This window comes from Rhamphochromis sp. 'chilingali' (genome assembly GCF_963969265.1).
Source record: "Rhamphochromis sp. 'chilingali' genome assembly, chromosome: 19".
NCBI classification, from domain to species: domain Eukaryota; kingdom Metazoa; phylum Chordata; class Actinopteri; order Cichliformes; family Cichlidae; genus Rhamphochromis; species Rhamphochromis sp. 'chilingali'.
This window is the reverse complement of record NC_137946.1, coordinates 3,546,333-3,560,983: the sequence shown is the minus strand read 5'-3', so window position 1 is coordinate 3,560,983 and position 14,651 is coordinate 3,546,333. Positions and strand designations below refer to the sequence as shown.

General features: G+C 39.8%; 1 protein-coding gene across 2 annotated transcripts in view; it reads right to left on the bottom strand.

Moving 5' to 3' along the window:
* The window catches only part of sptbn4a (spectrin, beta, non-erythrocytic 4a), a 31,970-nt gene that overhangs the window by 16,701 nt on the left and 618 nt on the right, over window positions 1–14,651 (bottom strand). The window contains exons 2-3 of one of the 2 annotated variants that reach the window (XM_080867803.1): window positions 14,539–14,625; window positions 14,297–14,451 (exon numbers count right to left, since the gene is read on the bottom strand). In XM_080867803.1, coding sequence (XP_080723929.1) covers window positions 14,297–14,419 — 123 coding nt within the window. In that variant the 5' untranslated portion in view covers window positions 14,420–14,451; window positions 14,539–14,625. The remainder of the gene's footprint in view (window positions 1–14,296; window positions 14,452–14,538; window positions 14,626–14,651) is intronic. The other variant, XM_080867802.1, reaches the window with a different exon arrangement.

Below are 14,651 nucleotides of genomic sequence, written 5' to 3'. Positions count from 1 at the left end.
ACAATAACACATACAGAGAGAAAAGCAACAATCATATGACCCCCTATGAGCAAGCACTTTGGCAACAGTGGGAAGGAAAAACTCCATTTTAACAGGAAGGAACCTCCGACAGAACCAGGCTCAGGGAGGAGCAGGGTAAATGCCCCTTAAGTAGTTTTATTCAGTCTTATATAAGCATATGGGACATGTATTAAGAAATTATATATGCTGAGCCTTTAATGTGGTACAAGATGGCAGTGTGACTTCCTCTAATGTATGGTTTGGAGATGGTGGCACTGACTAAAAGACTGGAGGTGGCAGAGTGGAAGATGTTAAGATTTTCACTGCGAGTGACCAGGATGGACAAGGTTAGAAATGAATACATCACACTGATGGCTCAGTGGCTTTTGAGATAAACTTTGAGAGGCAAGGCTGAGATGGGCTTTAATGTGATTTTCACTTTCCACTGTTGCCATTTGTAAAATTGAATTTGACGCCCTTGACCTCTAAAATAGGTAAACAATTAGAAAAAAGGTCAAGACTTGGATGATTACTTAGTTAAAGGGGCTAGTGGAGTTTCCATATGGAGAAATCTGGCTAGAGAATACAATATGAAGAATGATTGAGTTAATCTGAATATTTGTGTTAGCACAAATACACAGAAAAATGTGCAATAATTTGTCCAAATATTGGGCAAAGAAGATCATGTCTTCCTTTGGAAAGCAATCTGCTGTGCATGTATAGAACATGTGTATCCATACAAACTAAAAAGGTGTATAATAAGAATAAGTGAGCTCTGTATCCGTAAAAGAGTTAGAGTTGCTAACACAAAGCAGTTTGATGGATGTACTAAAAGAACACGTTACTGGCTCAGGTTGACCCTAAAGCCAGAATTGTCTTTGCCATATATGTGATTTCTTTTAATCTAGCAAGATCACCATAGTAACTTGTGCTGAACACACAACCTCGTCTGGAGCTGGTTATGTTCAGGATTTTTGCTGTTTTCTGTCGGTTCATATGCTTCATACCTGAGGAGGAGGAAAGCCATGCGGCAATTTTACAACATGCAAACTGTATGTTTTCTTAATGTACAACTCTAATCTGCTTCCTGTAGTGTAGCTAACTAGTCTATTAGTAGGTTACTTGTGACAAAGAACATAAATAATATTAGTTTCACCTTAATCTGGCAACAGACAGGAAAATGCCACAGAGGAATGGACTGAATGTCCTAAATGTCTAAATATGTTTCAAGTTTCAGATCTGTAAAGGACTGGTGAACAGCAGTCACAAGTCATAAAATAAATATATTAACTCAATAATTCAGAAGATTAATGGTTCTTTTGCAACATCACTAACTGATGTAATTGCAGGCACAAAACTCTTATCGCCTTTTGCCATTTTATTTTTTACGTTCTTTATTCAACTTTCTCATCGATTTCTCTAACGATTTCACTCAGTGCAGCAGACAACATTCAATCTGTCCATTCTGTGCAAAGGATGAGTGAAATGACATGTCAAATGCCCACTTACTGTATATGTGACAGTGCGCAAATCCTGAGGCAGCCAGCCTGGTTTAAAAGCATGGCTTTGAGCCACTTTTACGTTTTGTGAATCAGGTAAAGCAAAGAAAGCTTGGCCATGTTGACCAGGTGGAAAACAGGGAGATAAACAAGGGGAAGACATGCAGAAAAGGGCCACGCGTTAAACCCGAACCCAGGCCGCTGCACTCCATTTGTGTGGCAGATGGTCCCCAGCTCACCCACAGGGCCAAACCGGCTCCCTGCATGTGCAAGCCTTTGACTTGGATCAAATGAACCAGTGTAGTACAGATATAAAAGTGTAAAGAGCCTGTAGGGTTGACACAAGATTATACATGCCTCTCAAATCTATTTTACAAATAGCGAGCAAACAGAACAGAAGCCAGAAAATGAATTAGTGCCTATTGGTAGGCTTTTTATCACATAAAATAACCAATCAATACAGTGAGTTTGATGAGCTTTCATTAGCTTATGCTTAAAACACAACCTCATCTGGAAAATCCCTGATGTTCCATTCAGAGTTTCAATTTAAAATAATCTATAAGTACCACATTTGCACCTACTTTTATCCTGGAAATATGTTCTAAGAAAAATAAATATTCTTTCCTGAGAGAGTATATTTAATACATTCATCGAGGTGTATGTTGGTAATACCACTGAATAATACCATGCGGTGCAAACTCTGTAAGCCAAGAGTGTTTTACTTTGGTTGAAATGCAACTGATAAAAGAAAGTTTTAAACCAGCTTCCTGGTTTAAACCGCCTGTTTGACTCGGTGTGTCTTCTGCATGGAGTTTGTAAGTTCTCCCTTTTGCCTGCACAGGTTCTCTCCAAGTAGTCTGGCTCCTCATGCAGTTCAGACAAGCTTTTGAAGGTAACTGATGATTCTTAATTGGTTTACACTGGGTCTTTAGATTTAGCAGATTGTGAGTGTGTGTCTGTCTGAAATATACACTGGTGACCTGTCAAGGCTCATTTAGGCTCAGTCAGAATCAGAATACTTTAAGAATAATATTAATACTTTAATAATCCCTAAGGAAGCCCCCATGTAGCCCAAAAAAACAATATGTAAATGGATGGATTTTAGGAGGCTGTTTATTAGTAAGAATATTCAGTCAGTAACCAAAAATGTATGCTATTCCAAATCTTCTCCATTATGCCATGTAACAGTGTTATTCTCAATGGACTTAGTAGTTTTTGATAATTATCTGTAGCACGTTTATAGTTTGTAGAGCCCTAAAACAGCAGAACTGAGTGCACAATGAGTAGTAAAATAAATAGATTAAGTTAGCAGAGTCTGAAGCCTAGCTTAACAAGGAATATTGATAACCACCAATGTGATCCCAGTCATCTCTGACTGGGTTTTGAGGTTTTTGTTGAGTCAGCTACAGAAACAAGAAGCATGGCTATGTTGAACCTGTCAAACTGAAATGTGATTAAAAAAATGAATGAATTCATTAAAAAGTGACATAATGCTAAGATAGCAGTAAATCTGAAGTTGTGTTAAGGCTAATGAAGACTATACTAAAGTAAATACTAGCATGTAACAGTGCTGGGAAGCATATCATTTTTTCAAATATCATTGAGCAAACAGAAGACAGAATGTGACAGTTCACGACATCAACACACAAACATCTGTGAAAAATGAAAATCTAATATTTGCATATTTACAAAAGTATAAGGCCAAACAGGATGTTGGGTGATCCTAGCTTGCCAAAAAAACATTACAAGCTGGAAGGGACTCTGTTGCTACATTCAAGAACAGTAAAAACAGATGGAGGATGACAAAAATAACTTGTGACCAATAGAGGACATGTGTTTGTTGTTTTGTTTTGTCTTTTTCTTTTTTAAATTGCACCTTAACTTAATTTCTAGACTTGTTGCTTCTGTGCTAGGCTGTCACTGTGGGAGGGCCTCATATAACTATCTCACAGAGCTAGATAACCAAAACTGTCAAAGATACCATGTTACTCAGTGGTAACAGGTGTTTTTAGCAGTGACAGAAACATTTTGGCCACACAGTTTCTACTGAAAAGCACAATAGGCACCCAGTTAAAAATTTAAATTGTAGTAAATGGTAAATGGCCTGTATTTATATAGCGCTTTTACTAGTCCCTAAGGACCCCAAAGCGTTTTACATATCCAGTCATCCACCCATTCACGCACACATTCACACACTGGTGATGGCAAGCTACATTGTAGCCACAGCCACCCTGGGGCGCACTGACAGAGGCGAAATTGTAGTACAGCATGAGACCTACTTGACCGCCCAGCTGTCAGTAAACAGTCTTGACATTTGGTTATTGAACACTGTGCTATTAAATAAATCCGTATGAAATATTGTTTAACTCTTGATTTGGATAAAATGTTTCTTGGTCTGCAGCCGTCCTTCAGGGCAATCAAGGCAAGCAGTATTTACTTGTCAAATCTAAAATTAGAGATTATTTAAAAAGAAAGTATTGCAGTCTCTCCTTTCTCCTCAGGCAGTGCTTTCATAAAACTTCTGTCCTGTTTAGATCCATTCTTTACATTACTGCCATCTCATGGCTGCAGTTGGAAAGCTCGGCACTTGGCTTGTGTTGTGCTCATAGGAAACTGCGGCTGTCTCTGTTTCACCGGCATGTCAGTCTCCTTAACAGTGACATGAGCTGGGTAAGATGAGCTCTTTTCTGGTGGTTTGCGGATGCACTTTGGATAAACCTCTAGTCTTTCATGGTAAACTGATGGGAGATCATCATGAGTTGGAAGCTGCCACTGGCTCTGTTTCCACTGCTCTGAAATCAGCTATGACCAGCACTTTTTTGCTGAAACAGAACTAGCATTAGCAAGTAAACAAGCTTCTGTTACTTAGCATAGTAACAGATGAGTTTCTTCTTGCTAACCACTTTGACCAACACGCGTAAAGACTGAGATTAGCAATTCCTTTAAAAAGTGTGCGTGTTAGTCCCCATGGGGAAATAGTTCCTCTGCATTTAACCCATTCAGTACATTAGCTAAGACACTTCTGACGATAATGAAGAGGGGAAGGCATCTGGTCTAAAAACGGGCAAGGTAATCAGTGCAGGCACAGCAGCACTTTCAGATTAACATCTATGAGAAATCACTTGACTGAATGTAAAGCAGTTAACCAGCTGTTTTGCCAACACTCCACCTTCATTTTTAATCCACCTGTAGATATTGACAGTAAACCATGTCACAAACTGCTCGAGCTTGTTAATTAGCAGATTTTCTTTTGTTATTAATATATCTTAATGCACTTTTATTTTTAAATCATCTGCTTCTGAGCTAATTAACAACTTTTTTAGAGATATATGGTCCAACCACAAAAACGATTTACAGGATATGGTGAATGGTAAATGGCCTGCATTTGTATAGCGCTTTGCTCAGTCCCTAAGGACCCCAAAGCGCTTCACACTACATTCAGTCATCCACCCATTCACACACACATTCACACACTGGCAATGGCAAGCTACATTGTAGCCACAGCTGCCCTGGGGCGCACCTACAGAGGCAAGGCTGCCGGACACTGGCGCCACCAGTACGCCCTCTGACCACCACCAGTACGCATATGTTGATATGCTGATGATGATTACGAATATAACATAGTTAAAAAATATCAAATTAATTAATAGTTAAAATGTGCAGCAGTATTCCATTTAACACTGATGGGGAGCATTTTTCTGCAGAATAATTATTTTACTTTTGATATTTTATGCACAGTTTTCCAATAACACAGTTTTATGTGTACGGAGGTGCAGTGTTGGGAAGGCTACTTTTAAAATGTATTCCACCACAGATTACAGATTACATGCCCCAAAATGTATTTTGTAACATATTCGGTTACGTTACTCAATGAGAGTAACGTATTCTGAATACTTTGGATTACTTAATATATCATCATGCTTTTTACAACTACATGAATGTCCTATTGCTGTGTGATTTATTACTATTACTGAAGGTTACTCTCCATACCAACACCAACTAGATGTTTAAATCTTAATATACAGTGGGGCAAAAAAGTATTTAGTCAGCCACTGATTGTGCAAGTTCCCCCACCTAAAATGATGACAGAGGTCAATAATTTGCACCAGAGGTACACTTCAACTGTGAGAGACAGAATGTGAAAAAAAAATCCATGAATCCACATGGTAGGATTTGTAAAGAATTTATTCGTAAATCAGGGTGGAAAATAAGTATTTGGTCAATAACAAAAATACAACTCAATACTTTGTAACATAACCTTTGTTGGCAATAACAGAGGTCAAACGTTTACTATAGGTCTTTACCAGGTTTGCACACACAGTAGCTGGTATTTTGGCCCATTCCTCCATGCAGATCTTCTCGAGAGCAGTGATGTTTTGGGGCTGTCGCCGAGCAACACGGACTTTCAACTCCCGCCACAGATTTTCTATGGGGTTGAGGTCTGGAGACTGGCTAGGCCACTCCAGGACTTTCAAATGCTTCTTACGGAGCCACTCCTTTGTTGCCCGGGCGGTGTGTTTTGGATCATTGTCATGTTGGAAGACCCAGCCTCGTTTCATCTTCAAAGTTCTCACTGATGGAAGGAGGTTTTGGCTCAAAATCTCACGATACATGGCCCCATTCATTCTGTCCTTAACACGGATCAGTCGTCCTGTCCCCTTGGCAGAAAAACAGCCCCATAGCATGATGTTTCCACCCCCATGCTTCACAGTAGGTATGGTGTTCTTGGGATGCAACTCAGTATTCTTCTTCCTCCAAACACGACGAGTTGAGTTTATACCAAAAAGTTCTTTGGTTTCATCTGACCACATGACATTCTCCCAATCCTCTGCTGTATCATCCATGTGCTCTCTGGCAAACTTCAGACGGGCCTGGACATGCACTGGCTTCAGCAGCGGAACACGTCTGGCACTGCGGGATTTGATTCCCTGCCGTTGTAGTGTGTTACTGATGGTGACCTTTGTTACTTTGGTCCCAGCTCTCTGCAGGTCATTCACCAGGTCCCCCCGTGTGGTTCTGGGATCTTTGCTCACCGTTCTCATGATCATTTTGACCCCACGGGATGAGATCTTGCGTGGAGCCCCAGATCGAGGGAGATTATCAGTGGTCTTGTATGTCTTCCATTTTCTGATGATTGCTCCCACAGTTGATTTTTTCACACCAAGCTGCTTGCCTATTGTAGATTCACTCTTCCCAGTCTGGTGCAGGTCTACAATACTTTTCCTGGTGTCCTTCGAAAGCTCTTTGGTCTTGGCCATGGCGGAGTTTGGAGTCTGACTGTTTGAGGCTGTGGACAGGTGTCTTTTATACAGATGATGAGTTCAAACAGGTGCCATTCATACAGGTAACGAGTGGGGGACAGAAAAGCGTCTTACAGAAGACGTTACAGGTGTGTGAGAGCCAGAGATTTTCCTTGTTTGAGGTGACCAAATAATTATTTTCCACCCTGATTTACGAATAAATTCTTTACAAATCCTACCATGTGGATTCATGGATTTTTTTTTCACATTCTGTCTCTCACAGTTGAAGTGTACCTCTGGTGCAAATTACTGACCTCTGTCATCATTTTAGGTGGGGGAACTTGCACAATCGGTGGCTGACTAAATACTTTTTTGCCCCACTGTAAATGAGTAACAGTAGGGTGGACATTAGGTAAGGCTGCACTTTTTGCAGTGATCTCATATAGAAAACTACTCCGTGCAAATATAAAACAGGTCCGCGGCTCCGAACCGTAGTAAAGGGACCTCTGGCTAATACGTCGGGTTTTGTGTTGTAACCGAAAACGAGCTTTACTTTGTTGTCTGTGTCAACTTTGCTAGCAAGAGACAGAGAGAGGTGTTGAAAGGCTGCTGCAACGGAACTTATTGTTTCGGAGGAAAACACGAACACAGCCAACAGTCGAGTCTTAACGACTTACTTACAGCTGGGCTCGTCAGGCTCTCTTTTTGGCTGCAGTGGTTATTATTATATTTACATGCTTCCAGCTCCCAACTCGTATTTTTCAACTCTCCTTTTTTTTTTGCACATAACGGGTATAGGGCTATGCCTGTAACACTCTGCTCATATTGCCTTCATATTAAATTGTTTTTTGAATAATAATTTTAAACATTATTTATCCACGTCATTATGCAGGACGCAAGTCGAGGTGACATGGGCCACGAGATTGAAACACAGACATTCGAGCCTCTTATTATTATTAGTGTTTTGTTTGGGTTTCCACCAGTGTGTAATTACCAATAATAGAGAGGGCACAGCCTAACATGTGAAACAGGAAAAGAATGTAATCTATTATTTCAACAAAGTAACTGTAATGGAATACAGTTACTCATATTTTGTCTTTTAAATACGTAATGCCAGTACATGTATTCCGTTACTCCCCGACACTGCTGAGGTGTTGTCATGATCTTTTATTGCTTCTTTTCCTAAATAGATTGTTTGAAAAATTCAAGTTCAAGTTCAAATTTTATTCGCCACATGCAGTGGCAGGTTACCCTGCAGTGGAATGAACCCGCCCCCGACCTAACACACACAACATAGAGCACGTGACCAGCAACAGGGTTGGGTAGGGGATAAGGAGTAATCCCAGGCAACACAGCAGCCATCCTGCCACTGCGCCGACTCTCCAGCGCGGGCCCAGACCTGCCTCGTGCTCCCAGGAGGCAACAAGCATCGAAGGCAATTCTTCCACCCATTGTCGCTGTCAGCCAATAGGGTACAATTTTTAATAAAATACTAGATATTTATTTGTCTAGATAAGTAATAACACTTTACAATTCTTCAGCGAGGAAGGACTGCAGAAAGGCAGGCAGCACAAATGGTATGCTTGAATCTGATCCAACTTAAATTGTTGTGGAAGATGTTTTTGTCTGTTTGGGAGCTGGTGCAAGTTGTCTCTGCTTGCCATTCTGTAAAGTCACATGCCACTGCCACAATGATATATCAGCACCACTACTTTATATGTTAAGTAAGTAACAAAATAAGATAACAATATCTATGCTAAGGTTAAAAAGCCAACTCTTCATGAAATTATTCCAAATTTATTTATATAACCCCGGAATTAATTAATGGATGGTCCAAACAAAAAACAGTATTTCCCATGATCTCCACAAAACTCCTGTTGAACCTGCTCTTTAAATTATGATTTTTGTTGTTGAGTATTGACAATGTCAAGCAAAGTACTTAAATGTTCTTATTATCAACAACTTTGACTCAAAATGAGCATTAAACTGATCCTACACTGAAAAAAAGGGATTGGCCATCTCTTGGATTTATGTAAGCATCTTGAGTGTATTTAACACAATTGCCTCATGCGTTCAAGTTAAGTGTAACTATATAGTGTAGAAACTACATGATATGCAGAGAGGGTAGATTAAATTGTCCATATCATGTTCAAGTGAAGTAAGTCAATAATATAGCAATGTTAAATCTCACGACACCGCACAGGATTTCAGTCTCACGCGCTTTGGATCGTGGTTTGAGGAAGGCGCCTCTTGGGTGGCTGTTACATTAAAAAAGTCTACCTTGTAAATTGAACACAAAAATTTCATGTTTCTGTCTTGAATGTAATTAAATCATGTAGGATCTGTATGAAATTCAACAACTTAATTTGTTCTTGTTGAGATAACATGATATAATCTAGTAAGAAATTCACAAGATCGCAAGAGATTTCAAACTGCAGGAAAATCACTGGAGTTATAAGAGGCAGACAACTACACACACACCACGTGTATGCTATTGCTATTTATTGTGGTTTAACCTGTCAAGGACAAAAAGGCACAGAAAAATTCTGCATCAAGCCTTGAAATCATAGCTTTCCTGCTTTTTTTTTTTTTAAAGCAGCAGGTGGCATGGTGGTTAGCGCTGTTGCCTCACAGGAAGAAGGGCCTGGGTTCAAATCCACAATCTGGCTAGTTTGCATTGGTTTCTCTCTGGGTGTTCTGGTTTCCTCCCACAGTTAAAAGTCATGCAGTCGTTAGAATTAGGGTTAGGTTAATTGGATTCTAAATTACCTGTGAATATAAGTGCAAATGGTTGTTTGTCTCTATGTGATAGACTGGTAAGCTGTCCAGGGTGTACTCTGCCTCTTACCCTATCACTTCTGGGTTATGCCCCAGCCCCTCCTGCAACCTAGATAAAGATAGAAGGATGATAGTTGTTCAATAGATCCATTCATGTTAACCAGACTCTAAACTTTGTTGAACATTATGTAATATGAAGACAACATGTAGTATTTGAGTGACCAAGTAGTACTGGGTTAAAAGTTATTGAATAGTGTTGAGATAAAATGTCAAAATTACGAAGGATTAAAATATTCCAAGAGCTCACCTTACTTCATCTAAACATGTTTCAGTCGCGTTTTATCAACACAAAATGCACAGGTTTATTGAATATGAATAAGTTGTGTTGATTTAACTCAGTTGTTTAAGTTTCTGCCAAAGCAAAACAGTTGTGTGCAACCAATGTCCACTATTGAATTAAATAAATCCAACATGGATTTTTTTCAGTGTACCAATGAATGATGAATAGTAGCTTATACCCCTGTTACAGTCAGAAACCTTACTGTCCACACAGTGGGAAACAGTCTTTCATCATGTATCATTAAAAATCTGTAATCTGTCACTGAATCCAGTTCCCAACAGGTGCACAATACCTGAAAATAGTAGCCACAGGCAGGATAAGGACACTATTGGTTCTTCTGACTTGCCGTACTAATAAAAACAGCATTGTGTCTGAGCACGCCATGTTGGATTAAACAATCCAAGGAGCTTGAATGTAAAGCAGGCACATGAAATTGATCCATCACGTATGTTAAGATGTCTGAAGCAGTTTTGTCCAAGTGTTTTTTCCCCTGTTAGATCTCAATTGTTAAAAAAGGGGAGCTGCTGGAAATACTTGTATATTATCAGTGTCCACTGTCTGTGAATATGACATATAAACAAATCTATGTTCATCTCAACTCACTGCAAAAATATACTGGGTACCAACCTTGAGCAAAACACAGATAACCAATTTGTTAGGTATCCATTTTTAGTTACCTAATTTGTGTCCGTTCAGTGATCTATGTTCTCCAGCTTGTTACTTCCACAGTGTTTGTTTACAATCCACTGACCCCTGAGCCCACAGCAAGACAAAGCACAAGGTCAGCTAGTATTCCACCCACTGTAAGAGAGAAACACCCACAGTTCCTCCACATATATGAGCCGACATGGATCTTTGTGGCTCTGCTGATTAAGTAATGTGAGAGAACAGAGGTAAGGCCTGATACAGGAACCCTTCCAAAAGGACGCAGAGTTCTCCGGTCCCAGCACAGCAACATCTTTTTTCTGTGTCTCTCAGGTAATGACAGAGATAGCATTGGGGTAGATTAAGAGGTAGATTAAACTGTCACTGTCGGGAACACAGGAAATCAAGGCAGTTAGCACATGTTAGACAGTTTTTATGGAGTAGCCATCTTCTGCGCTCTGTGTCAGTCCTTTCAGTTTTTCTGCTGTTTGGCACGAAAGGTTAAAAACAAATGCACTGATTTGGAAGAAAAGCAGTATCCTATTTCATTCTGTTTTCATTTTAGAGGTAAAAGTGGATTCACATTACAGGCACAACCAAGCAACAATCTACAAGGCTAATAAACTGCAGTTCTTCAAATAACCACTTGAAGCCAACTCCAAAGATGAGTCAACCCCCTTTGAGTCTTATGTTAAAAACACTCAACTTAACAGCAAAAATAAGCTCAACGGTACAAAAAAACAGTCTTATTAAAGATACAAGTAAGAAGACCAAATGTTCGTGAATGCCTCTCGTCCAAATATGGCCCCTTGTTGGCTCCAACAGAAACAAGATGGCAACAGCCAAAATGCTAAAATTAAGACTTCAAAAAGGGACATTGTATACCAGTGCTTGTGCCTTAATAATTATATCCATCCTTATATAAACTCAGTTGGCAGAACATCAAGTGTATTCCTTCATTCTAATGTAACAGTTTTCTATCCCAGTGGTGGACGAAATATATAATTTAACTGCAATGTAAGCTGATCACAAATGGTTCAAGATTTTACTGTATGTTTTAACTGTCTCACTTTATGTTCTACCTCCAGCTTGTGTAAAGCAGCTCATGAAAGCATAAATAAAATGAACAAAAACATTGCAGTGGCAGGTCCTGAGACATGTCCAGCCTAATCCTTTAACTGCCTCAGTGCTGTTTTTAAAACAATATTTGTATTCTAGTTACTGCAGTACCAGAATACATATATTGTGTTATAATTGTATCATTTATCAGTGTAGCTGCCAAATGACATTACACTAATAAATAACACATTTGAATACATAAAGATTGATTAAAAGACTTATCTTAGTTATCAAAACTATGTGTACTAGATATCACCAAATATGACAAATATTGTTATTAAAGGAGACATTAAATTTTAACAGGTTTACAAAGTTTTCTGCACAAATACAACAAATACAAATAATTGTTGTGTGTGTACCTATGGATTACACCTACAGGTGCTGCTCTGCCATAGAAACTCTCGGCACACAGTTTTTGTGTTGATGTTAACGCCAGCACCAATTTGGGGCTCTGAGTCAGCAAAGAGTTGGCAACTTCATGGTCTGCTGCTCTGTGGCTGAGTTATTAAATGTGGTTCCTAATTTCCTTCTCTCACCGCAACCGCTCGCGGCAGATGGCCCCGCCCCTCCCCGAGCCTGGTTCAGCCGGAGGTTTCTTCCTGTTAAAAGAGAGTTTTTCCTTCCCACTGTCGCCAAAGTGCTTCCAGCTGTGGAAATGGGACTGAAAACACCTGAATTCAAAGATTGAGATGTGTGGCAGAAAGGTGTTTGCAGTTCAGAAGCTGGAACCATTCACTACTAGCTAGAGACACTGAGTTAAACCCACTAAGTCAAGATTGAATGTACAGTTTTGGCAGAACAATATACAAACCAAAAAGGTAAATATGAAGGTCAAAACAGATTTGACAGAGCAAAAGGTCCAACACAGGGTTTCTATGGGGAGATCTCAGTTAAGCTGTAGCTGCCAACGTCTGTCTTGTAATCTGTTAACCAAATTTCTTTCTAATAAAGAGATACCACAACGACTCCTAAGTTGTATCTATTTGACAACATTAGGTCGTTTGAGTTGTGTTGTGACATTAATTGAGTCTTTTTGTAGAAATACATTTTTACAGTAGTTCACTGCTCAACTGGTAAGATCAGAAAAAATAGTGTCCTGCACTTCTACACCACAGTACATAACCCTAATGAGAACACAAGTGAGTGTGGCTGCTTGGATTCTCCAACTATCCCTGGTCCACAGCATCAACAACATCTCCAAAAAGCCTGATTACTAGAAATGTAAGTCCTACTATGTTTTTGTTAGTTTGCATCGTTATTGAACTACGCTAAGGTGTCTGTCTCAGTCTGAGGGTCTAGACTATAGCACAATGAACCTTAAAATGCATTTCACACATGGACAACCAAGATGGCTAATGAGGATTTCCTCATTATACCATTGTAAGATTTGTCTGCAAGGGTTGTGCTTACAATTGGTTACACTGTCACCCTATGAATATCTAATAATTCAATATATCCTACAAAAAAGCTCTAATAATTTAAAAGCAATTAATTTCTTTATGCATTCAATAAAAATGAATGACTTAAACATACTGAAAGGTAAATGTCTGAATTTCTCTTATTTATTTATTTCTACTGCAGATGAATATATTCACATAATCTGATAGAAGCAACTCATCTGCTGTGGACATCAAATAGTCAAAAACATTGCTGCCAGAACACCCGTTACACAATAAGAGACAAAGTAATGATGGTTTTTGTATGATAGGAAATGAGAAATCCGCTCATTAACCTTCCTTTTTTTCAGAATATGGAAAAAATAGTGATTAAAGTACTTAAAATGGAGCCCTTAGAAGACTGCAGTAGTTTCTGGATGACATTTTGCTAATGTTCATATGATGCTTGAGGGACAAACTACTGCCTGATTCAACCAGTTCACAGTGTTTGTGGATGGTCATCAATCTGAATGCATTAAATGACATCACTACACATGCACAGTGCATATGGAGTCAGAGTCAATAAAATAATTTAAGTATCAAACAGTGTTATACTGTACTCAAGACAAAAACTGTATCCAAAATATGTGCAAAACTGCAATTTATTCAAACTTTTTTCGTATTTACTACTAACATTTAAAATGTCACATATAATGTACCGGTGATTTAAACCAGCAGATTTCAATGCAGGCCTAGAGCACATCTAAGCTGAAAAACATTGTGTATGGATGGGATGTTGCTCTGTCAGGATTTCAGGAAAGCAAAGCATTATGGGAAAGCAGAACAAAAAAAATGATGTGAACTGACCCTATATCACTTGTGTCACATAAAATTAGTACATACAAGCAAGTTACAGTGTCTGCACTTTCTGCATGTGTGTCCATAACTGCTGCACATGTTTAAATGTCCTCTGTATGAATCACTGTAACCTCCATAACTGAGCAGGCTGGTCAAATGTCTGCATCAAGAGGCAAAAGAACCACAGGGATCACACCACCTGTGAATCTGAAAACAGCACAGCTACTGTAGCAATGTAACCTTGACACTGTAATTCAGGATGTCCCCAAGCTGAGTGATGACATGTCACCCACTTTCACCTATTCGATTTTACTGCCACCACACCCACCATCAACACCGTTTCTTTGTCACGTGCTCTCTTTGGCTCACGTGCTCTGCCTCTTTGACCTCCCCATCCCTCCCCCACTTTTCCACAAACAGCCCTCGATCACCTCCACTCACCTGTTCTATCTTGGCCAGCCATTCTTTATTGCGGGCCAGTTCTGCCATAAAGGCCTGGTGCTTCAGCCACTTCCTGTGTAGCTTTTGAGCTTCATCCCGCGCTGTGTCTCGGGCCATAAGCATCTTCTCTTCCACCCGCTGTCCCAATCACTGAACTAGAGGAGACAAAAATAGCCACTATCAGGAGCCCAATGCTCGAGCCAGCCCTTCTTCCCCCCTTTTCCACAGGACGTCCTGCCTACCTCCTCTACGCAAGAGCCACCCGCTCTGCTCTGCAGGGGCCTAGGTACCTGTGCTGTCACCACCCACCCCAGCCCCCACCAGGCACACTTTTCTGGGAAAAAAAAATCAAGAT